The sequence below is a fragment of the Sminthopsis crassicaudata genome, chromosome 3, assembly GCF_048593235.1.
Source record: "Sminthopsis crassicaudata isolate SCR6 chromosome 3, ASM4859323v1, whole genome shotgun sequence".
NCBI lineage: Eukaryota > Metazoa > Chordata > Mammalia > Dasyuromorphia > Dasyuridae > Sminthopsis > Sminthopsis crassicaudata.
Genome location: NC_133619.1, coordinates 173,894,599 through 173,919,312, shown reverse-complemented (window position 1 = coordinate 173,919,312; position 24,714 = coordinate 173,894,599). Strand labels below are relative to the sequence as shown.

General features: G+C 36.5%; 1 protein-coding gene across 4 annotated transcripts in view; it reads left to right on the top strand.

Annotated features, from left to right (window-relative positions):
- GAS6 (growth arrest specific 6) overlaps positions 1 to 24,174 on the top strand; it is a 91,702-nt gene extending 67,528 nt beyond the window's left edge. The window contains exons 9-15 of one of the 4 annotated variants that reach the window (XR_012487828.1): positions 696 to 814; positions 1,368 to 1,557; positions 9,401 to 9,565; positions 12,217 to 12,385; positions 17,339 to 17,461; positions 21,399 to 21,627; positions 23,593 to 24,174. Coding sequence is in view for 2 of the 4 variants with exons in the window: in XM_074299599.1 (XP_074155700.1) it covers positions 696 to 814; positions 1,368 to 1,557; positions 9,401 to 9,565; positions 12,217 to 12,385; positions 17,339 to 17,487; positions 21,399 to 21,627; positions 23,593 to 23,747 (1,176 nt within the window). In the remaining 2 variants the exon portion in view is untranslated. Of the gene's footprint in view, positions 1 to 695; positions 815 to 1,367; positions 1,558 to 9,400; positions 9,566 to 12,216; positions 12,386 to 17,338; positions 17,499 to 21,398; positions 21,628 to 23,592 lie in introns of all 4 variants that reach the window. The other 3 variants (XR_012487829.1, XM_074299600.1, XM_074299599.1) reach the window with 3 other exon arrangements.
- Positions 24,175 to 24,714: the final 540 nt, after the last annotated feature.

Sequence of the window (24,714 nt, the reverse complement as noted above, 5' to 3'; positions counted from 1 at the left end):
GGGAAAGTATAACACATGGTTTCTGCAGTCTATTATAACTAAGTTGGGGAGGCAGTGGATACCAGACTAACTCAAAGTGATGGCCCCAGAGGCACAATAGGAAAAGTGTGGAGCTGGAGTCAAGAAGACCTAAACTCAGATATGGCTAATTGTGTGACCCTGGCCAAGTCACTTAACAACTATCTGCCTCAGTTTTCTCAACTGTAAAATGGGGATAATAATGTTACTTATCTATCCTCTAAGGATTTTTTTGAGGATCAAATGAGATAATAAATGTAAAGCACTTAACACAATAAGTGATATATAAATGGTATTTATTATTATTAATCAATACTTTCTCCCAGATTATTTCACAAAGCTATAAATTACCATTCCAATAGTGGCCCAAGGGCTCATTAGTTATCTGGCAAAAACTTCTTCATGGCCCTCATTAAATATCACCACCACACCCCATTCTTCTCTTTAAATAATATAGTGAGAAATACATTCTCCTAGAAGCCAAGAGAACTGGACTTGCAGTTGCACTCTCTATTAGGTATATATAAGTTGCTTCATCTCTCCTAATTTAATTTCCTTATTCATAAAAGGAGGTATTTGGAGGATGTTTTCTAGCTTTTAATTCTCTAATTACTAAAGCAGTAGGTTTCCTTTGTCTGTGATTGACAATGACAATAACAACTTTTGTTTTGGGACAGGACATATTGCCTTGTATTTCTTTTGATGTGGCCAAAAGTGTGAAATCTTTATATCTTGGCCGAATGTCCAATGGGGCCCCGGTCATCAGACTCCGTTTCAAAAGGTTGCAGCCCACAAGGTGAGGATATGCCAAGAATGAATATTTTAATCTGTCTTTTTAGTGAAGACACAAATAGAGATACTGTCTTAAAGGGTCATTGCTTGTAGTGGCCAAAGGAAAAAGTAATAAAACCATTGAACCCTCAAATAAATGATCATTGTCCTCAAAATGAATTTTTAAAATGTCATGTGCGGGAAGTCCTCCTTTCATAGATTTCTTAGAATACTTCAGGGACTATTTAGGTAGTAGCCAGGCTGATATTTAGTCATAAATTGGAGTATGTGCTTTTGTAAACATTAAACTGTATTCTAGGGGGCAGCTAGGTGGTGCAGTGGATAGAACACCAGCCCTGAATTCAGGAGGACCTGAGTTCAAATCTCTTCTCAGACACTTAACACTTCCTAGCTGTGTGACCCTGGGCAAGTCACTTAACCCCAGACTCAGGAAAAGGAAAAAAAAAACACAACTGTATTCTAAATATGAAAAAATGAGCTGTCAGTAGGTAAACAAACTTTTGATAGTTATGATCTCTGCATAATTCTAATTTGTTTCTTGACATCCTCATGATCAGAGTTGTGGCTGAATTCGACTTTAGAACCTTTGATCCTGAAGGTATCATTTTCTTTGCCGGAGGCCGTCAAGACAACACATGGATTATATTGGCTCTACGGGCTGGGAGGTTGGAACTGCAACTGAAATACAACGGCATAGGGAGAGTTACCAGCAGTGGGCCAGTCATTAACCATGGCATGTGGCAAACGGTAAGTACATACTCTTGTTGGGTTTGCTATTGGTTGAGTTCTCCTAAAATACTGTCCTTCATCGCTGATGGAATTGCTACCACTTCCTAGAAGCCATTCCTAGAGTCATTGTCATTGCTAGTTTCTTGGAGTTAGTGATTTGACATTGCTGCAGTTGATCCCAGACAAATGTGTCTAGATTTCTTAATTGTTTACTATTGTGGAATAGAACCAAGTGAGAAACCGAGAGGCCTTTGATCTTGCCCACTTTTGTTCTTTGACACACTCAGACTATGGACTATATGTTCTCTTCTCCTTAGCCTTTTCAAATCCTTAGCTTCATTCAAGCCTCAGCCCCAGGATTACCTCCTATAAAGAGCTTTACTGATTCCCTTAATTGGTAGTACTCACTTAATACGTCCTCACATTATTTTGTATTCATTTATCTCTTTACATGTTGTATCACCTCACTAGAATGTAACTCTTTGAGGACTAGATTTTGTTTTCTATGTGTATTTCAAACATCTAGCAAGATGTTGCACTTAATAGCTACTTATTAAATATCTATGAATTGTTTGACATTCACAATCTGACTTTTCAGTATCATCTTCCATATATGCATTAATTATATTCTTCTTAAAGCAGAAATTTATCTATTCAAGGTTCAATTCTTAGTCATGCATAGTTATAAATATTTCTGGCTATTTATATGTATGTAAATACAAGTTAAGCCTTTTGCTCCTTCTGGAGCAAAAGGTACCTCTCAATTGCATCACGAGATTTTTTTGTCTAGGTAGCTGGTATGAAGTTTCCTTAGATACAACTTTCCTGGCAAGAGATCTGAATTTTTGTAATTGTAATATAACAGGGGTCAATTTGGCCCTAGCAAAGTAGTATACTTTTTGACAGCAGTTTTTTTTTTCCTTTTTTAATAAAAGAAGAAAAACCACTAAGCTTAAACCTTAAAAAATAAAATGATATGGAAAATTTCACTCTGAACTGTATTCATAAAGACATTGTAGACATTTGGTAATATTTCCATCCCATCAAGTAATGTCTCATTCCCTTCCTGACCTCTTAAAGTAACAAGGATCACCAAAGCAACAAGAAGGGTGTGTTTCAGCAAAGTTGCAGATAAAAATGTAGAACATCGAGGAACTGTATACTCTCGAGGAACCAGGGTTTCCAAAAAGTAAGGGTTTTACAGGTCTGTAGACATTTGAAATACTGTTCCTTCTATAATCTCTTGGACAAAGGTATCATTATAATCAAATGTGGGAGCCTGGGATGGCCCAGGGAACAGATAACTCTTGGGAAAGGCTTTCAGAATATATCTGATATAGTCCTCACCCACTGTTGAGTCACAGCTGCCACCACCCCAGCAGAAGTAAACTAATTTCCCTGTTTTATTTGGGAGTGTGGCAAATTTAGAGGAGCCAGATCTCATTCAGGAGAACAAATGAGATTTTTAGCATAAAAGCAATCAATCTTTCATAGGGAGGGACTCTCTGCTCTCTTTCTCTTATTTCTGTCTCTTATTCCATTTGTTTTGTTTGGAAAAGACCATGTCTGGATATTCAGTATATAGGTCTGAAAGTCAAAAAGATCCAAATTCAAATCCAGCCTCAAATACTTACTAGCTGTCTGACCCTAGGCAAGTCACTTAACCATTGTTTGCCTAAGTTTCCTTATTTGTAAATAAGAGATTTGGACACAATGACTTCCAAAGTCCCCACAGTCTAGACTGTGATTCTTATCCATTTTTACTAATAGATCCTCTCCAGGAAACTTACCTTTTATGCTAGAGGTCTTTCTCTTATTCTTTAATATCTTGGGCTACTAATATATCACTTGAGCTGACCATATGTTTCTTTTGTCTTTGAGAACTGCCTGTCACATTTTTTTTTTAATCATCCCTGTTCTGAATACTGTCTTAATACGTCACTTCTTACATAAAAGTTTGACTTAGCAACATATGTTACTATTCTATGTAATAATAGCTAACATTTATATTGCACTTACTATGTGCTGTGTGCTGGGCTACACATGTTACAATTATTATCTCACTTGATGCTGAGAACAACCCTGGGAGATAGGTGGCTATTATTCCTATTTTACAGATGAGTCAACTGAGGCAAATAGAGGTTAAGTAACTTGCCTATGGTCACACAGCTAATAAGTTTCTGAGACTAGATTTATAAATTCAGGTTTTCTTGACTCCAGACTGGCAAGCTATTCCATTGCACCACTATTGCACACCACTTAGCTGTCTGACAGTCATCATGTATCTTTCAGTTGGATTATTTATAAATTTAATCTTTTGGAAATTTTGGTGTGACTATGACATGACTGAGAGAATAGATGAGTTTTTGCTGCAAATCGTTTGGGATCATTGAGAGCATGGTGCTATTTCCGAAAAGCAATCTAGCCCAAACTCTTCCTAGTCAATTCTGGGAAGAGTTTGTTTTCCATAAAATATATATTGGCTAGCCAAGGTCTTGGCTGCTGTGTGACTTTAAACAATCTCATTGCCTTTCTGAGTCTTACTGTTTTCATCTAAAAAATGAAAGGACTAGTACCCTTGAGGTACCATCTAGGTCTAGATTGTTGATCTTAAATAGCTTCTAAAGACTATTCTGTTAAATACAAGCACTCTCAGTTACAACTGGGTTGAGTTTCAAATATTGGTTTGTAAGTTCCTTGTTTGGAATTTGGAATATATTTTCTAATTAAATCCATGTTATCAGGATTCTGAAGCCAACCCACACATAATGCTATTAAGGCAGTACTAATAATAGCCCAGAGTCCCAAGATCCCTTCAGATCCTTAAGCTAGTGTCCCTCTGAACTCTGAATCCCTCTGAACCTTAGCTAAGGGAGAGAGGGAAGTCAGATAGGGGGATGGTGGATCGGTGGAAGTTCTGCTATCTGGCAAATTGCTTTGGCGGCATAGGGAGAAAGCAACATTAAGGTAAGAGAGTGTTTCTTGAGGAATAGCTCCCCAGCAACAGAAGAATTCTACCACAAAGACATTCTCAGGGTTGGAAAATAAGAAGGAATGGCTTAGGAAGAAGTGGGGCAGGATAGTTGTGAGTGTTCACATTGAAAGATACTTCATAAGTTGTGTTCCTAAGTCAGAAACTGCATCCCATTCTTCCTTTAACTTCAGCATTTCAGAGATATAGGACACTATATAAAATAGTCTTCAATATTCACTTCAATAATGTGAGTTCCAAGCTCACATTCATTAGTAAATAGCCTGACTTCCCAGGGGAAGATCACTGTTAATAATAGAGGGAATGAATGAATTCCTTTTTCATTTACCTGGTTCAAATGGTTTCTCACTTTGGCGAGTAGGGGAGTAGCTAATTCCAAGACTGACTTTTAAAAATATAATAAAAGGAATAGATTGTAGGTGTTTATGGACTGTGTTACCAACATTATCTTGGCCTGGATTTAATTCTTATTTGTCTAACCTTATGTAGACAATATGTATTTAAAAATTCAATGAGTAGATGTTCATAGCCAAAATGAAGTAAAAATGATGATTGGCAGAGGAAACTGCTGGATAAAAAAGGCTTTTTCCTGCTTAGTGTAATGGACTCATCCTAATCTACATCTTGCCCTTGGACCCAGATGGCTCTGGAGGAAAAAGTGAGGCTGTTGACTCTGCACAGCTCCTTGTCACTTAAATACAATTCACTTGCAAGTCATGGCATCAACTTCCTGAAGTTATGGTACTTTTAGAGAATAAAGGACAAATAATAGCAGCAATGAAGAGAACACTGGATTAACCAGGAAGGACTAGATTTCAAGCCCGGCTTTTATTTGGAAGTTCCATGTTAAGAAAGGCCAAAGTACTAAGGACTTTATTCAAGCCTGTATGATTTTAATACATCCACTTTTTCTCTTTTCATTCTCTTTTTGACACTCTGCAATCTACCTTGTGATTTCATTGATCAGCTGAAACTGTATTCTCTAATGTTACATCATGAAATCCATATCATTGTGGAAAAATCCTAAGACTCCCTTGCTTTTCTTCTTTCTTTCTACACTCTATGACCTCATCACCTCACATGATCTCAATAATCATCTCTATGCAGGTAACCTCCAGATCTGTTGATCTGTTCCTGCTCTTTCTCTCCAGAGTTCTAATCCCACACAACTAATTGCCAATTAGATATTTCAAACTGGATGCCCTATAGGCATCTCAAACTCAACATGTCCAAACTAAAATTCATTGTCTTCACTCCATCACAAACTTAACCTCATAAACCCACACATTTTCAAAATTTCCCTACTACTTTCAAGGGTAATCCATCCTTTGAAACACTTGGGTTTGCAACCTCATTGTGATTTTTCACTGATACACTCATCTCACATAGTGGCTCAGTTGCTTAATCTTGCCAATGCTCTCTCCATAACTTATCTCACATAGATTCCCTTCTCCCCATCCACACAGTACCACCCTATTTTTTTTTGGTAGAGAGGAATGAGGCAATTGGAGTTAAGTGACTTGTCCAATGTCACACAGCTAATGAATATTAATTGAGATCAGATTTGAACTCAGGTCCTGCTGATTCCAGTAGGACTCTATCCACTGTGTCACCTATCTGTGCCATCCTCATCACTTCTTACCTGAACTATTGCTTACCTGAAAGTTCCTATTTTCTTTTCCTTCTTTAATCCTCTCCCCACTCTAATACACCCCTTTCATAGTTGCCAAAATGATTTCCCTAATGTTCAAGTCTATTCATGTCGCTTCTATCCTGCCCCCTTATTCTGCAAATTCCAATAATTCTCCCTATGGTTTTATGATTCAAATACATACACCTTTGTTTAAAATTTAAAGCTTTTTATGATACAGCCTCTCTCTACCTTTTCAAGATTCTTACACTTCACTTCACCCTTACTCATCCTCTGCAATCCAATCTTACTGTCATATTAGCAAATTAAAATGTATTTTCTCTTACACAGGCTGCTTTATCTCCCATCTCCATGCTTTTGTATAGGTTGTCTGTCTCCTTTGCCTACAATGTACTCATTCCTCACCTCCACGTCTTGGAATCTCTGATTTTCTTAACTTAGCTGTCACCATCTTTATGAGGCTTTTCCTGGTACCTCTTTCCCAGAGTGCACTTATCCCCAAAAAATTACTTGATATTTTGTATATACTTGTAAATGCTTACCTTGTCTCTGCCATTAGAATTTAACCTCATTGAAAATAAGGAAGTTTTAAATTTTGTCTTTGTATCCCTATTTCTTGGCAGAGTGCCTGTAAGTGCTTAATAAATGCTGGTTGGTCGATTGGTGAATTTAGACTAAGTTTCAATTTTTTCAATCATAAAATGAGGGGATAGGATAGAACAAATAGGATATGATAGATAAGTTTAGGGAGGATAGGATAGGATAAAAATAGGATAGACTAAGGATAGATGGGATAAGATAGTGACAGGACAAATAGGATAGGACAGGATAGATAGAATTAAATAGCATTGGATATATAGGATAGGGTAGGGTTGAACTCTTTCAACTTTAAATTCTATGATCTTCAGCTCTAGAGATCAATTGGTTTTACCAGTTATCCTGGGGGATCCAAGTGGGCAAAGAATGTAATATCTTTACCTTGAGAACCCTTTGAAGTAGTCCTTGGAGTATGAGATTAAATTATATTTCAGTGCCTTTCCTAGAACAAATGTGAATCATTGTATTGGACTTGGAATTGACTCGATCTCTTTGAAGATCCTCAGGACAATGAATTTGGGAGTTTTCTCCCTTCACTATTAGCTCCTTGTCTCTAGAAATAGCTTTTTGGGACTGAGGAAGGAAGACCAAGTGGTATTGGCTTTGCTACAGGCATTTTCCAAAATTGCAGTTTATACTACACAAGTGGATCAAAATGGCCTTTTGGGGGTATAGTTAAGGCAAAAGCTGAAGTAGGCTATGGTTTTTAATCTAGTTATCTTAACTATAACCCCTAATTTGTTACATTTATTTAAGATTATCTCATCTTATTTCAGGTTGTGCCACTCACCAGCTACATGACATTGGGCAAATCATCTAAACTCCATGGCTTTTAGGGTTTTTTTTTTAAATCTGTTACACAAAGTATTAAATTAGATGATCTTTAAGATCCCTTCCAATTCTAGATGCCATGGATATGCTGCTATTATTGTTGTCATTATATTGGGTTTTTTTTAATAGAACTAAATCTTGCCAAAACCAAAAGTTCTTTATGCAGGATAAATCCCCAAAGCATCCAAGATTCCAACATCTAGCATGGTAGAATAGGAAAAGGCCTAGACTTGTAATCAGAGGACCTGGGTCCAGGTCTTGGTACTTACCTTTTTAAGCCTCATAGCAGAATGGGGAAGCTAGAAGGGGAGTAGAAACGAAAAATAATAGTTCTATTCAAAGATTTGATGGGCTGTTATGTGTAAGAGAGATTCAGCTTGTTTGTTTAGCCCTAGAGGACTGAATTAGAAGTATTAGAAGGAAGTTGCCAGGAAAAAAATTTAGGCTTCATATCTGGAAATTTTTCTTAACAATTTGTTGTTGTTCAGTTGTTTTCAGTCATGTCTAACTCTGTGTCCTTAATCTGGGATTTCTTGGCAAAGATACTAGAGTGGTTTGCCATTTCCTTTTCTAGTTCATTTTCAGATGAAGAAACTGAGGCAAAAAGAAGAGGTTAAATGCCTTGTCCAGAGTCACATGGCTACAAGTGTCTAAAACCAGTCACTTAGGTCTTTCTAATTCCAGGCCTGGCACTCTGTCCACTGTGCCACCTAGCTGTCCTATGAATATAGGTTGCCCAAATTGATTTCCCATGTTGCTCAGTAAAAGGCTAGGCTAGCTTCCCCAGCAGTAGAGGGTATGAGAAATATACATTAATTTTCACAGGAGGATGACATTGGAACTAGAAGGAACTTTAGAAGTCACTTGGTCCAGCTCTTTATTTGTAAAAGCTTAAATTAAATTATTTAATTGAAGTTGCATAGGAATAAGGGGCAATATATAAACCCAGCTCCTCTAACTCTAAATTTTAAACTCTTCCCGTCATATGAACCATCTAAACTTAATATATGTATGAAAGTACATGCTTCAGTATTATTATCTGAACAACCTGGTGATAATGACATCAGAACTATCTAGATTGATCCTTAGATGTAATACACAAAATTCATGTCTGGACATATAGTGTCCCATGTGTCCTATGACATGGTAGAACTTCTCCTTTACTTAACATTTGAGACTAATCTCAGGTAGATTTATCAAAAGACAATCTTGTGTCTGTGTTTTCTTACTGCTGGAGTCATGTCTTGTACACCTTCAGAGAGCCAGAAAAGATGAAGAACATTCTGTCCACCCAGAGGGAAGAAGGAAAATAGATTTCACTGTTAGCTGTTCCAAAGGATGTTTTGTATATATGAAGTCTGAGATCTTTAAAGAGAGAAAAACCACATTGCAAATATGTCTGGGTCTTCTAACCTTTGTTTGATGCTTTTAATAGTTAGACATCAGTCTATTTGTTCTTTAGATGAGTCCAGTATCTAAAAAGTGGACTTTTTGGTGCCCTGAAAGATTATGTTGTAAATCATGTCTTATTATATTAAGTATGCATCATAGTATTAGACAGACCTGCTGCTGCTTTTCAATTGACAGCACCAGCTTTTCTAAGTTCTCAAAACATTGTCCTGGCTCATGGCAAAAATGCATGTTGTTCCTTATGAGTTCATTTGCCCTGAACTTAGAAAGGTCAAAGCAGCTGAAGTTTTGAGCAGTTGTAGAAGTAAGTTTCTATCCTCTCCCCTGGAATTCAGTTGCCCCTCTCTAAAGGAAAATTCTCACCCTTTGTTCTCCCTCAGATTTCTGTTGAGGAGGTGGAGAGAAATCTTGTGATCAAGGTTAACAGTGATGCTGTTATGAAAATAGCAGTCTCTGGGGAACTTTTTCAGTTGTACCGAGGATTGTATCAGCTGAACCTAACAGTAGGAGGCATTCCTTTTAAAGATAAATACCTCATTCACCCGGTAAGTACCATCATTAATCACTGACTATTAATGAATGTATGTCAGTATGTCCTAGAGGCTGAGACTTGTGTTAGGAAGATACTTTTCCTCTATCTGCCAATGGATAATATTAACTAAGCTTGGCAAGGGGCCTAGGAAAAGGAGAAAGCTATTTCACCATTTCAAAAAGAAGATCTACATTTTTAAAGTCATATGAGCTAGTCATCCCTCTTTCTTTATTCCAACTTAGCTTTCAGAGTGAAAATCATTTAAGATTAAGAGAAAAGTAATTTTCTTTCTCTTTTTCAAAAGAGAAACTTGTTTTATTGAACTGAAATTTGGGAGTATGTTAGAAAGTTATTCATATTAAAATTTCCATAGAAATAATCTTGGTGAGAAAATCTGAAGCTATCATTTTTCAAAAAACTATCTTTGCCTTCTTCCTCACTCCCACCCCAACCTCCCTTTGTGAAAATGGACCTTTCACCTTGGTTTTTCTTTATCTTTAATGATCCTCAGATAATTGGCTAAAATTCTCGTGAGTGTAAATTTAATTTCCATAACAAAGAAAAAAGCTGCATGAGCATCTAGGGATGCCAGATTGTGAAAGTTCTTGGCTACCTTCCCTAGCTTTTGCTCTTCACAGGTGGTCAGAGGGGAGGCATCTGAGGAATAAGGGAGTGTCAGCTCTCACATTCCCCTCCAAGGCCTGATTCATTTTTTCAAGGTCTCAAGTTCAACAGCAGTTGATACTAGACCTCCTTGGCCCATTAATTTTAGAGATAAAGTAAACAAAAGTCAGTAAAATTTGCCTACCACTGAGCATTCTGACATGGATAGCATTAACATTAAAAGGCCTTGAGTTGATCAGAATTTTCCTATATAGTTTAAACAAAATTAGCTTTAAGAATATCAGGGAACAGATATCTAACACAAAGTTATTTGGTTGTTTTTTTTTTTTTAATGACCATCTTCTCTAGTCATATTTTTGAGGTGGGTACAGATGTTTTACTATCAGTTTTAAAGGAAGGAAAGTCAAAGTACAAAGAACTTCAGTGTATTATTTTCTGGACTTGATTAATAAATCTTGGAAAAATCACATAAGCTTTCTAGCACTTCCTTTCTTTTTTTTTTTTTTTTATTAAAAATTGGTGAACAGATATCCATTTTTCTCCTTCCCATTTCCCCCCACCATTTAAAAAGAAGGAAAAACAAAATAGGCTCCAAATGGATACATACTTTAGACATCAAGGGTGACATCATAAATGAATTAGAGGAACAAGGGAAAAATTATCCTTTATATCTGTATTAAATTGGGGAACAGTTCATGACCAAAAAAGAATATAAGGGATCACAGAAGATAAAATGGGCTTTATTCTCTTATTTTTAAAATGAATGGTTTGAATTCTATATTCTCCAAATTCTCTTCCAGTTTTAGATACTATTACCCCATATCTAAGAGTGCCAAGATCCTTTCAGCACTAATAAGTTGCATATAATTCCTTGATATGATATTGGGATTAAGATATTTGGTATGCTTATCAAATTTATGGGTGACACAAAGCTAAGAGAAATATGTTAGCTAATGCAAATGATAGAATTGGGATGCCACCCCCCCAAAAAAAATCTGAGCAAAATAGAATAATGCATCATAACTAAAAAGATTTAGTTGGAATTTGGTTGGAATAAATGTAGAACACTGTACTTGAATTCAAAAAATCAATTGCACAAATACTGAATGGAAGATATGACTAGAAAGTTTTGGAAGTCTACAAACCCAATATTAGTTTAACTGATATAGCAGCTAAAAAAGCTAATGTAGCTTCAGGAAAGATGCAATAAGAGAAGCATAATTTTCAGACTGAAGGAGGGCATAGATTGTGATAGCGATAGTTTTGTCTAGCTTAATATACCATATAAATGTGTGTATCACATACAATATATAATGTGAAGTCCGGATTAGCTCCCTGGAGGCCTCAGAATCAGCTGCAGTCAGGATAAGCAAAAATCCTTGGTCTTTAGGGGGACAAGTGAAGAGGATTGACAAAACTGCTACACACGCTCCACCAATCAATCTCCCTTCTCCTCATCCTCCTCCAAAGTGATTCTGGCTTGTCTTACTCCACTCCCAATCCCTCCTGTGATTATCTCTATACACCAAAAGATGGAGCCTGCACAGAATAGTGGGAAGGGCCATTTTTCCAAGCATATGCTAATAGAGTATTATCCAATAGATAATTAATTAGCCTTAAGTGCTCGGTTGTCTGATTCCAGTTCACCTATTCAGAATTTCAGCCCTTTACAATCACTGATAATAGTATTGATCTTATTGTCTCCTTCTTTGGTCTTATAGAAGGAATTCTTACTTGAGCTTTAGGTTGGAATAGATAGTTTCTGAGTTCCCTAGCAACTCCTCTGTGGGTATTTAAAATAAATTGGATTTTTGCAAATCGAAACATGGTCTGATTGAAAGCTATAATAATGTCAGATATATCTATTCCAAATGTATCTGTAAATGGAGAGTTACTCCTGACTGTCTCCTGATGAGTTATTCTATGGATTTGGTGACACCACTGGGTCCCACTGCCCCTTTTTTGGTCTCTGGGAGCACACACCTTTCCTTGCCACCCCCCAACCCCAAGAAAGCTATTGGGATTCTCCTGTCTTTCCAGATTAACCCTCGTTTGGATGGTTGCATGAGGAGCTGGAACTGGTTGGATGGGGATGATACCACAATCCAAGATATAGTAAAAACGAATAGCAGAATGCAGTGTTTCTCAGTGATGTCAAGAGGATCCTTCTACCCTGGCAGTGGATTTGCATATTTTAGTCTAAATTACAGTAAGTGATTACAATACAATGGCTATAATCATATTCCTTATTTACTAGCTGTGTGACCCTAGTGGAAAAGTTACCTTGTTTGCCTCAATTTCCTCATCTATAAAATGATCTAAAGAAGGAAATGCCAAACCAGTCCAGTAAAAAATCAGAAATGACTGAACAACAATATTATTCTCTGGTCAAAAAGAAACTTGGACTGAAAGGAGTTTGTCCTTGAAACTTATATCATATTTTGATAAATTTGTTACTTAATAAATAAAACTTCTGCCTAATAATAGTATAGAGATATGTATGTGTATATATATCCAATGACTTTCACTTAGATACATTTAAATATTATTGGATAAAGGGGCAAAGATGTTGATTCCTGTTCTAACTATATGAAAATATGAATCTTCAAGAGGGCAAAATTATTAAATTCTATTCCATTGTGTTAAGATTTAGTGGAATGTCAGTTCTTTATATTAATTAATATATTATTCATAGCTCTAAATTTGTTAAGCATACCATCTATGTTTTCATTCTAATTCTCATCAGTGATGAAATTAGGCTCTTGCTGTGCCTTTTTCTCTCTTTATTCTCACATTCAGATCCTAGATCAGTCTCACAACTATCTCTCTGTGGCATCCCTACTCCAAAATGCTTTATTCTCATCTTGGTCATGATGTCTGGGGCACCCAAACAGCATAGGAAACATGTAAGAATTTAGGAACTAGACGTATATCAAAGAACAGTTAAGACATCAAGTCAATGAAATTTAACAATTTCATATAATCCTTCCATCTTCATTTAGAAAGGATAATAAGATCTTGCAGTATTCCAACTTTCTGTCCATTGCCGAATATATCACTCCTGGCTTCTCTTTAGCAAGAGTCCTTAATTTTCCTAAATAGTGCTATAATCAACCTAAAGGTAGCAAGGGCCATTTAATCCATCTTTTTATCCTTTTTCTTTGTGTTGCTTTTTTTTTGGGGGGGGGTGTAGGGGTGATATTTTGACCTATATGGATTATTGTCATTTCAAGATGAATGTGGTTTTGATCCTACTTTTCACCTTCCCCTCACTACCCAACTGCTCTCTTTCTTGCCCAACTTCTTGGTCACTGATGGAATTGTAACCTTTTCTTTAGAGATTTTTTTTTTGTAACCTTCCTTTTCCCACATTCGAACTCAGTCTTAGAAATGTCTCTCTAACATTGCTGCTCTTATTCAACATTCAAGCCATTTTATATCTGAAAAAGTGAAATCTTTGACCTCAATTAGGCCACGTCTAGATCGACTCTAAGTATACCTTCTTAGCAAGAGCATTGTTCAGTTTGAGGGTCTTCATGTGAGGGAAAGTGTAATGTTCAGGCCAATTTTCTGGAGGTCCTCAGGATCAGCCCGAGTCCTTGGTCTTAGTGGAGGAGTGCAGGAGGCAGAAGAGTCACCAGGAAGATGATCAAAAATGGAATGTTTCATTCCCAGTCCTACTCAGCCCTTATATACCTTAGTACAATTACATCATTACAGCATACTGAGTATGTGTGAACTAGAGAACCATTACATCACCATACTAAGCCCTTAGTGTATATGTGAACTAGAGAACCATCATCTCATCAATTCCACTGAGTTAACACCTTGTTTCAAGTATACTTCTCCAGAATTTTGGCCCTCTACAGGAAAGAAAGAAGACTTAAAGACCTTAAATTCATGGCTTAGCTGTTTAAGGAACAACCAATGTTTAATCTTAAGTCCCTTTTAAGATATGAATACTGATTTTCAGTATTTAATAGTTGTCATGTGGAAAAAGGGATTTATTTACTCTGGAACCCCCCAAAGGTCAGAATTAGGTGAAATGTCTGTGTGTGTGTGTGTGTGTGTGTGTGTGATTTGTATATACTGACTACCTAGTGTTATGGATAGAGGGTAGGGCCTAAAGTGAATTCAAATCTGGCCTCTGATAAATACTAGCTGTGTGACCCTGGTCAAGTCACTTATCCCTGTTTGCTTCAGTTTTCTCATCTGTAAAATGAGCTGGAAAAGGAAATGGCAAAACATTCCAGTATCTTTGCCAAATAAATCCCAAATGGGATTAAGAGATACCAACCAGATTACAAAGAGGCAGATTTCAGCTTGATGCAAAAATTTAAAAAAAGCAAACTTCCTAAGAATTAAAACTACCCCAAAATGTAATGGACTTGACAGATAGAGTTCCACTAAAGATCTTCAAGCAAAGGCTAGGCAACCATTTGTTTGATATAGTATAAAAGCCATCTTTATTTGGATTAAATAGTCTTTAAGGTCCTTTCTAACTCTTGAGATTCTGTGATTCTCTTTTAATTCTCATTCATACCTTCTCAACCTGTTCATTCAACCAAAGCAACAATGAACCACCATCATTCAAGACTGTTATAGACCATGCCATTTCCCAAGAGTTTAACTGAATTCATCCTAATGAAGCCCAATTCAGGGAGGAGCACAGACATATTTAATGTTTGCTTGTTCAGCTTGTCAGTTTGTTGAAAATTCCTACCACTCCTCTACATTGAAAGCTAATTTTTTTCAACCTTATCTTTTTGATGAATGAAGTCCTAGGACAATGATGCCCACATTATGAAGATTCTTCTGGACTCTTCATAAATCCTAAATGTTGTCCATGTCTGTTTTGGGATATGAGATGAATCTATTAGGAATATCTATTAGGAATTAGGAAGGGGTTATGCACTCACTAAGTCCTTATATCCTTGGGAAATTTTCAGAAGGGATTTTGGAGGCGGGGTGTTAAGTGGTATAGTTTCTATATTTTTTTCCTTGGGAACAATTGCCTTAGAGAAGTTTATTCTCCTAAATAAGGAAGAGTATATTGCTAATTATAAATTACAGCATCTTTTTTTAAGCATCTTTAAAATTCCCAGTCTATCTATAGCTATAGATAAGTCTATCTATAGAGTAGATAATTGCTCACAAGGATGAACTCATAAGTTCAATTTCTTAAAAATATGCAAAATCAAACAAAAATATAAAACGAAAAACCAAAACATACCTCCCAAAACCCATGCAAACAAAAAAAAAATCTCAAATAACTTAAAAATTAACTTTTAGTAGAGTCTAGACCTATAATTACATCAACAGAGGGAATTGCTAGAGAGGCAGTTCAGAAGCTGTTCTATAACTCACAGTCTCGCAGAATTGCTTGAATAACAATAGCTAGCATCTATATAGCACATTTAATAGTTGATATTTTATATGGCACTTACTATGATAATAGCAAATAAGTACTATACAAATATTATGTCATTTGTGCCTCATAACAATACTGGGAGAAATGTGCTGTTATTATCCCTATTTTACAGATTAAGAAATTGAGGCAGATAAAGATTAAGTGATTTTCCCAGGTCACCCAGAAAGTGTCCCAGAACTGGTTTTGAATTCAAATCTCCCTCATTCTAGGTCCAATGTTTTATTTACTATACCCTCTAGCTACCTTTAGCCAATAACTCTCAGATGGTGTGATACCCTGGGGTACTGTTTTCTTGAAAATTGTTTCTGCAAAATGCAAATCACAGCGGAAAAACTTACTTCAAGTTTTTGAAGTTATTTATTGATAAAGCTACATTTGTATAATGCCTTCCATGTATCTCATAATTAATCTTATTTGATCCTTCGAAGTATTAACACTAATATTATTGCCCTTAGTAGGGCCTGAGAAGCCTGAGGCTAAGAGATATAAAGTAAGTTGTTTTAGGTCTCCTAGCTAGGTAGGAGAAGACTGGGACTTGATCCCAAGCTCCCCATTTCCAGAGTTAATTGCTCTTTCCAGCCCCCCCTACTCTGCTCCACTGAATGAGGAAGCTATTATCAAGTACATTTAATCACAAGATAGAAAACATTTGTTTCTGCTTGAAGTCATATTCAGAATGCCTGGCATCTGTATCACTTTTACTTTTTTCATGTACTTATCTGTCTTTTAAATCACCTGAAAAATCAGTTAGAAGATTCAACAGCTATTAGGGTGATTTAGTATCTCAAAAGGGATTCAGGAAGAGTTTTATGATTTCTTGTAGATTAGAGAAGCCAGCTATTGAATTCCTCTAGGAAGACAGAAGAATTCAGAAAAAAAACAATATAGACAATGGGACAGATTCAAAGACAAGTGGAGGGATGAGAGGGCTATTCATACACTTGTACAATTTTAGATCTGCAAGGGACCTTAGAAATCACTTAGTTCTCTACAGTTGTAGGACATCCCATTGCCCTTCATGTATATATTTAGACACTATTTGCAGAGTCAACTACTAGATTGGCTTCTTTCCAAGTTATTTATTCCTGTTTACTACCTTAAAATCTCAAGCTCAACTGAATATAATTGGACAGATTTACCATTGTGTGCATTTTTCCATTATACAACATTGCTTATGACCTTTTAGATACCCCAACTTCTTAAAATATGGTTCATATATTTTTACATATATCACCCACATATGGGGTCTCATCTGAATAGCAGGTCATGAAATTATGATTTATTATCAGTAAATGTTTAATTTGTATGTCAATTTTATTTACCTACATATGTTGGGTAACATAAAAATTTCGCAAGTGAAAAGGGGTCACAAGTAGAAAGTTTGAGAAGCCCTGGTTTTTAGAACAGAAGTTCTTAACCTGGAGTTCATAAACTTTTAGAAAAAATTTTTGATAATTATATTTTAATATAATTGGTTTATTTTATAATCTGATGTAATTTATCCCTTCATTTAAAAACTTCATTCTAAAAGGGGTCCCAGAGTGTTCAAGGAATCCTTGGCACAAACACACAAGCCTAAGATTCTCTGCTTTGGAGCATCATCAAAGCTATTGAAGTGGGTTGTATACTTACACTCTCTCTCTCTCTCTCTCTCTCTCTCTCTCTCTCTCTCAACCCCTCTTGTTATCCCTTTATTCTTTTTTTTTTCCTTCCATGTGCCTTTCTTCATAGCTCAACCAGCTAATGGAGATGAAATTCAGAGAACCTGGGGAATACAAATAACTGCTGAGATCCGCCCTGCCACTGATACTGGAGTAAAACTCAAAAAACAGGTAAGTGTTTCCACTAATTTCAGTAATAATGGAAAAGCTATTAAAACTGTTCACAACTTGTCCAAACAGGAAACTTTCATTAGGAAGGCCTGAGTTCAAATCCAGCCTTAATCACTCAGTAACCCTATGTAAATCATCTTTTAACTTTAGTTTTGCCTCAGTTTCCTCATTTGTAAAATGAGGATAATAAAACATCTACTGCCCCAGTTGTTATGAGAATAAGATATAAATACTTATAAAGTACTTGCAAAATTTTGTGTTACATAAATGCCTATTCATTATTATTATTTTATTAGCCAATCTTTCTCCAAGTGCGCAAAGTTATTTGTTTTCTATGCTTTGTAGATTCAAAAACTTACTTTAACTAGATTTTAAAATTTATCTTAGTTTTTGATCCTAGAAAAACTATGGCACAAAAGCTTAGAAAAGTCTCATTTGGCCTTAGGGGCAACAAAAAATGTAGTTGCCAGCTAGTTGGCAGAGCATATAGGGCACCAGACCTGGAATCAAGAAGACCTGCATTCAAATTTGACTTTACTAGCTGTGTGACCCTATCAAGTCATTTAACCACTATTTTCCTGAGTTTTCTTATTTATAAAATAAAGATAATGATAGCACTTACCTCCATGGTTGTTATGAGCATCAAATGAGAGAACAATTGTAAAGCATTTATTACAGTGTCTGACATATAGTAATCACTATATAAATATTAACTATTATAATTATCATTAGTATTGCCTGCCTGATCTTGGGAAAACTATTCTCTCTAGGCCTTTATTTCCTCATTTATGAATTGAAAAGATTGTACTAAATCTCTAGGTCCTTTTCAGCTCAAAACTTAGGATTCTTTGAAAAACCAGTGTTACTTAAAGAAGCCCAACTGGAACCATGAAATAGAGGCTCTCTACCTTGTAAATCTGCCAGATGATGAGCTAGCTTTCAGGTGTACTGACCAGAGATGACCATGGTCTATACATTCTTTCCAATTTTTCTCCCAGGCCAAACAACCAATGTTTGCAAGATAACATACATAGGTGGGTTCCTTTAAATAGCTTTCTGTTCATGAACTTCCTCCTTGGATGGGAGAGTCAGGAAGGGAAATGTACAGAAGCACTTAGTCAAAGGTTTATTCTACTCTCCAAAGAGTTCACATTATACTCAGTGGTAGAGTCTTATTGGATCCTTTGTGGACACACCATTGAAACTAGATTATGCTGTTATGCTATTAACTAGATGCAATTAAAGATTGGCTTTTGATTGCATTGTTAATATGAACTGAGCAACACACCAAAAGAATAAGCATTAGTCAACATTTCCTTTCTCAGGAAATACTTAAATTTAGCCTCTACTTTCAGTACAAAGACATGCATATTTGGCTTCCTAAATTTCTAGAATGTATAATCCTCTCTCTGGAACTGTGCAGATATCTAGCCCATAGTCTAAATATATGTTCTACTTGGAACCCTGGGAAGAGTAATGGGCATTGGATGAAACTGGTAGATGAATTGTTCCAAGATAATCTCCATGTTGTTGATATTCTTAAAAAAGGAAAACCAAGCTTTGTTCTATAAGCCTCAGAACCATCACTTGGATTGGCTGACCCAGACTTTGTTCAGGGCACTGCGATTTAGAAGTACCTTGTAGCTCCTTCAAGTAAAAACAACTCAATTCAGCACTTAGTTAGCAAGAATAATTATTTAAAACCAGGAGCTACTAAATGAGGCAAAATTTCTTCACCTGCACCCTAAGATACTTTGCTCCAACAGCAAATTCAAGGTATCCCAAAATCTTTTCCATTCCATTCCAAGTCAAATGAATTCATCATAGAAAAGAAATTAATTAAATTTATTATGATGTCATTCATACTAATTGCATTGAGCTTGTTTTGTGATGCTTGTCCTGGGTAACATTCCTTATGGCTCTGGTATAGAGCACTATCCACCAGCTGCCAACAACTCCACCTCCAACAACTCTTGGATCTGTCCCATTCTCCCTATCCCTACCACAAGTTCAAGCCCTCATTGCCTCTCTCCTGGCCTATTATAATAGTTTCCTAATTGACTTCCCTGCATCTCTCTTCTTTCCATTCTATCCTCTGCCCAGCTGCCAAAATGCTAATTCTAAAACCCAGGTCTGACTATATCTGACCATATTATTCCCCTCCTCAAAAAGCTAACCATAATGATCTGCTTGCTGAATCCTTAACCCAACATTCCATTTCTTATACCTTAATACCTTTGTCCAGACTCTTTCCCTATGACTAAAATGTTCTTCCTTCTTGCTTCTCCCTCTTGGAAAACTCTTGACTCTCTCAAGGCTCATTTTTTTTAATTCATTTTTCCAAATTATCCCCTCCCTCCCTCCACTCCCTCCCCCCGATGGCAGGCAATCCCATACATTTTACATGTGTTACAATATAACCTAGATACAATATATGTGTGTAAATACCATTTTCTTGTTGCACATTAATTATTAGCTTCCGAAGGTATAAGTAAACTGGGTAGATAGACAGTAGTGCTAACAATTTACATTCGCTTCCCAATGTTCCTTCTCTGGGTATAGTTATTTCTGTCCATCATTGATCAACTGGAAGTGAGTTGGATCTTCTTTATGTTGAAGATTTCCACTTCCATCAGAATACATCCTCATACAGTATTGTTGTTGAAGTGTATAGTGATCTTCTGGTTCTGCTCATTTCACTCAGCAACAGTTGATTTAAGTCTCTCCAAGCCTCTCTGTATTCCTCCTGCTGGTCATTTCTTACAGAGCAATAATATTCCATAACCTTCACATACAGGTCCCTTTCCGCTCTTTAGTATTTCTTTGGGATATAATCCCAGTAACAGCAATGCTGGGTCAAAGGGTATGCACAGTTTGACTACTTTTTGGGCATAGTTCCAAATTGCTCTCCAGAATGGCTGGATTCTTTCACAACTCCACCAACAATGTATCAGTGTCCCGGTTTTCCCACATCCCCTCCAACATTCATCATTATTTGTTCCTGTCATCTTAGCCAATCTGACAGGTGTGTAGTGGTATCTCAGAGTTGTCTTAATTTGCATTTCTCTGATCAGTAGTGATTTGGAACACTCTTTCATATGAGTGGAAATAGTTTCAATTTCATCATCTGAGAATTGTCTGTTCATATCCCTTGACCATTTATCAATTGGAGAATGGTTTGGTTTCCTATAAATCAGGGTCAGTTCTCTATATATTTTGGAAATGAGACCTTTGTCAGAACCTTTACTTTTAAAAATATTTTCCCAATTTGTTACTCCCCTTCTAATCTTGTTTGCATTAGTATTGTTTGTACAGAAACTTTTTAGTTTGATGTAATCAAAATCTTCTATTTTGTGATCAATAATGATCTCTAATTCAAGGCTCATTTTTTACAAGAAGCCTTCCCAAATGCTCCCAGTAGTTCCTTCTCTGTATAGGCACATCACTAGAGATTTTTGTATATCCTATATTTTTTATATATTTTCCTAGTCACTTTGTGTCATTTTTTACTCTTCTGTGATTTTATTTGGTATTTTCTTGGCAGAGATTCTAGAGTGGTTTGCCATTTCCTTCTCCAGTTCATTTGACAGATGAGGAAACTAAGACAAATAGGGTTAAGTCCACAGTCACATAGCCAGTAAGTGTCAGAGACCAAATTTGGGCTTAGTTCTCCTAACTCCAGATCAAGTGTTCTCTTTGCTACACCACCTAGTTACCCAAAACCTTGCTGCCTGTTCTCGGTAAACATGTTGTACCCCTCTAGCAGACTGTAATCTCCTTGAAGATGAGGAGTGATTCATATTTGTCTTTGTATGCCCAGTACCTAGCAATGTGTTTGGAACACAGTGGGGGCTTATTAATGATTGCTTATTAATTGACTGAATAAATGATAAATAAATATGTATGCCTCTGACTGATCTCCCCTTGCTTATTCAGGTTTATCTGTTTTTTTTCTTTAGTTAGTTGTCCTGGCAATAGAACATGTGCCTATGACCTTCATGGAAATCAAAGTCTGTGACGGTCAAGACCACTTGGTGGAAGTCCGTATAAAGGAGGGAGAGATAGCCCTGACTGTGGATGGAACGAAGGGACAGATGGAAGTGAGCCCTTTCCAATTGAATGAAAGATTGTCTGCCTTGAAAAAATACACACAGAGTTCCTTAAAAACATATGCTGGTGGACTCCCAGGTAAGGCTGTGATTCTGCTACGACAAATTTCCACTCCTTTCTGTCCACATGCCAGTAGTAGTGGGAGGATAAGAGCAATATGGTTGCCCTCATCTGCCTTGACCTTTATGAAGTTATTTACAGCAAAGTGAAACTTAGAGGAAGGTTCAGTTTTCTCATGATTAAAATGAGGCTTAGGACTTTTTTAAGTAGGGAAAGGAGAAGCTAGATTATAGACTTTCTCTGGTCGAGTGGGGAAATCACTTCTGCAACCAAAGACTGTGGTCAGCATTGCTTATTCAGATTTCACCAGCCTGAGGGAATCCCTAGTGAGGAAATTCCCCCTACTCAAGGATATGCTGGAGCCAACCTCAAAATATGCTCTAGACTCCGCAGCTGAATGTCAAATGTTTTATACATTGGATATAAGCAAATGCTTCAAATGAGGACCTAACTTGTTTTGTTGATTATTTTTAAGGCTTATGATTGAATTAATCATGCAGATTGAATTTAAAATGTATTACATATTCATTTTTTTTAAGAGAGACAATTGCTAAAACACTTATCAGAATACCCTTGCTCCCAACCAATGCAAAATGGCAAGTGTTCCATACTCTGGAGTCTTAGAGGGAGTTGCCTGGGTTTAGTGACTTGTTCCCCAGTAATATGTCTTGAACTTGAGCTTTCCTGACTCCAAAGTCAGCTCTATGATCAGGTGGTTTCTCTCCAACTTTCTTTTGTCTATAAATTGGAGGTGTCTTGTTGAGTTCTAACTATAGTACAATTGGCTTGAGCCAAGTTAATGTTCTTCCCTTTACTTTAAGAGCAATCTGCACATAGATATCTGTTCAAAATGCATGTTAGACATCTTTATAGTGTATAGAAGATCCAGAAGACAAAAATTGCCCCTTGCTATGTTATGTTACATCATGTCTCACATGTTAAGTTGCTTCTTGTGAAATGATAAGATGTCTGTAAATATAATCCCACTAGCCTATTCTATACTAAGGGTCACCCATTAAAGGCTAGGAAGTATTGAATCTAAAGAAGTAGCATGTCAGTCTGATAGTCAGAATTTCCAATTTAATTATTTTTAAATATTGTTGCCCATAGGCATGTGATCACAGTAATATGATGGTAGCTATAAAGCCAGAGCCAGATGTTTATACATGTCAGTTATCTCCCTGAGTCAATCCATTTTTCTTGGCTGCAATAACAAGCTAAATGCTAAAGATTTCTAGCTTGAATCATCTTACTCCTTCAATAATCTTTTTGCTTTTTAAATAAAAGTGAAATTTGCCTCCTGGCTTCCTCAAACTCATGGTACCCTCTTTTTCCAAACTAATTTCATATTATCCCCTTCTCTGTACTCTGTATCCCAAAGCAAACTACACAGCTCTTACCTTCAGGTTCATGCTGTATTCTCTCTCTTCTATATCTTTGATTATATTCTTCCATATCTCATTCTTGCCTATGCCATCTAGAATGCCTTTCCTTTTTTTCTTTTTCCTTGTTGAATCCTTACTTCTCCTTTAAAACCTAACTAAGATGGATTTTAAAGGGAAAGCTTTTCCTAGTAACATGGTAATTAACTTCCCTATCAGACATCAGAGAGCAACTGGTTTTGATAGTTTCTGGTGTCATCACATAATGTTGTATACTCTTTCAAACTATTATTAGTGTTTTATTCCCCTATTAGTCTGTACTTCCTAGGAACAGAAGCTCAAGTGAAATAAGATATGTATTGTGTAATATACAATACATAATATGTGTACTATAAGGAGAATTCACAGGATCAGAGAAAAGCAAAGGATAAAGAATGGGCAAGATTATTGACTGGTGACAGAATGAGCACAGGGAGGAGAAAACTGACCACTGTATGGGGCCTATTATCAAAGGGATGATTTTCTGAAGCTGAGGGACACATTCATTACAGATGGCATGTCATGCTAAAGATGTTTTGTTTTTCCTTCCTTTTTAACCCAGATGTTCCTGTGATGTCAGCTCCAGTCACTGCATTCTACCATGGCTGCATGACCCTTATGGTCAACCAAAAAACATTGGATTTAGATGAGGCTATGTATAAACATGGTGACATCACATCACATTCTTGTCCTCCGACTGAGCAAGCTGGTCAGTAGCCTCCACGGAAACAGTCTACACACTTTATAACCAAAAACTTTTCATGCTTTTCTTTTACAAAAAAAAAAAAAAAGTATAAATTATTCAGTCTCCTTATGCTGTATAGTTTCTCTAAAAAAACACTGAAGTTCGATAGGAGCTACTGATCCTTACAATCGATCATTGAAATCTTCCTTTGCCCTGTGGCCAAACCTTTGTAATATATTTGTAAATAGCTGAGAAGACTAATATTGATCAGAAACCACACACAAAAACTCCAAAAGCTTTTCATGAAATGAATGTTGAGTCTTGAGGGAACAGAGAAGCCTGGAAACATATCAACATAGACTTGAAGAAATAATAGTTCTCTGTTATTTTTATTACCAAATATTTCTTTTTGATTTATGAAATATGAAAGAATAAAATATTTACAGAAAACTTTTTAAATCCATGTCTAAAGGTCTTTTTTCTTCTGCATGACCAAACCATGTGGAATTATCAGGGATGAAAAGGAAACTGTCAGTAACAGAGCCAGCTGATGTGTATGTGTGCACATATGTTCCTATGCATGTTCCTGCATGTGAGGATTTGTATACAAGGGAATTCGCTCTTATCGCTTCATTTCTTCCCAATAATTTTCAGAGCTCTAAATTCATCCCCTCTTCTAAATTTTGTTTCACCAGCTAAATTACAAGATGCCTCTATGACAAACATATTGAATGTAGTCCAGTAGAAAGAGTTCTGATGTGATTCAGAAAACTCAAGAGTTGGTAGCCCTTCCTCCATAAGCTTTGAGCTTTGTCATACTTCAGAAGGAAGGAAGTTGCCACCATTGAGGTCCTCACATAAAGATTGGCTGTCAGAGAGAGACAATATGATACAATGGGAATGAATACAGACTTAGAGGAATGGGTTCAAATGCTCCTTCTGCCTTTTAGTACTTTGTGATCTTAGAGAGGTCATTGAACCTGTTTAGAACTCAATTTC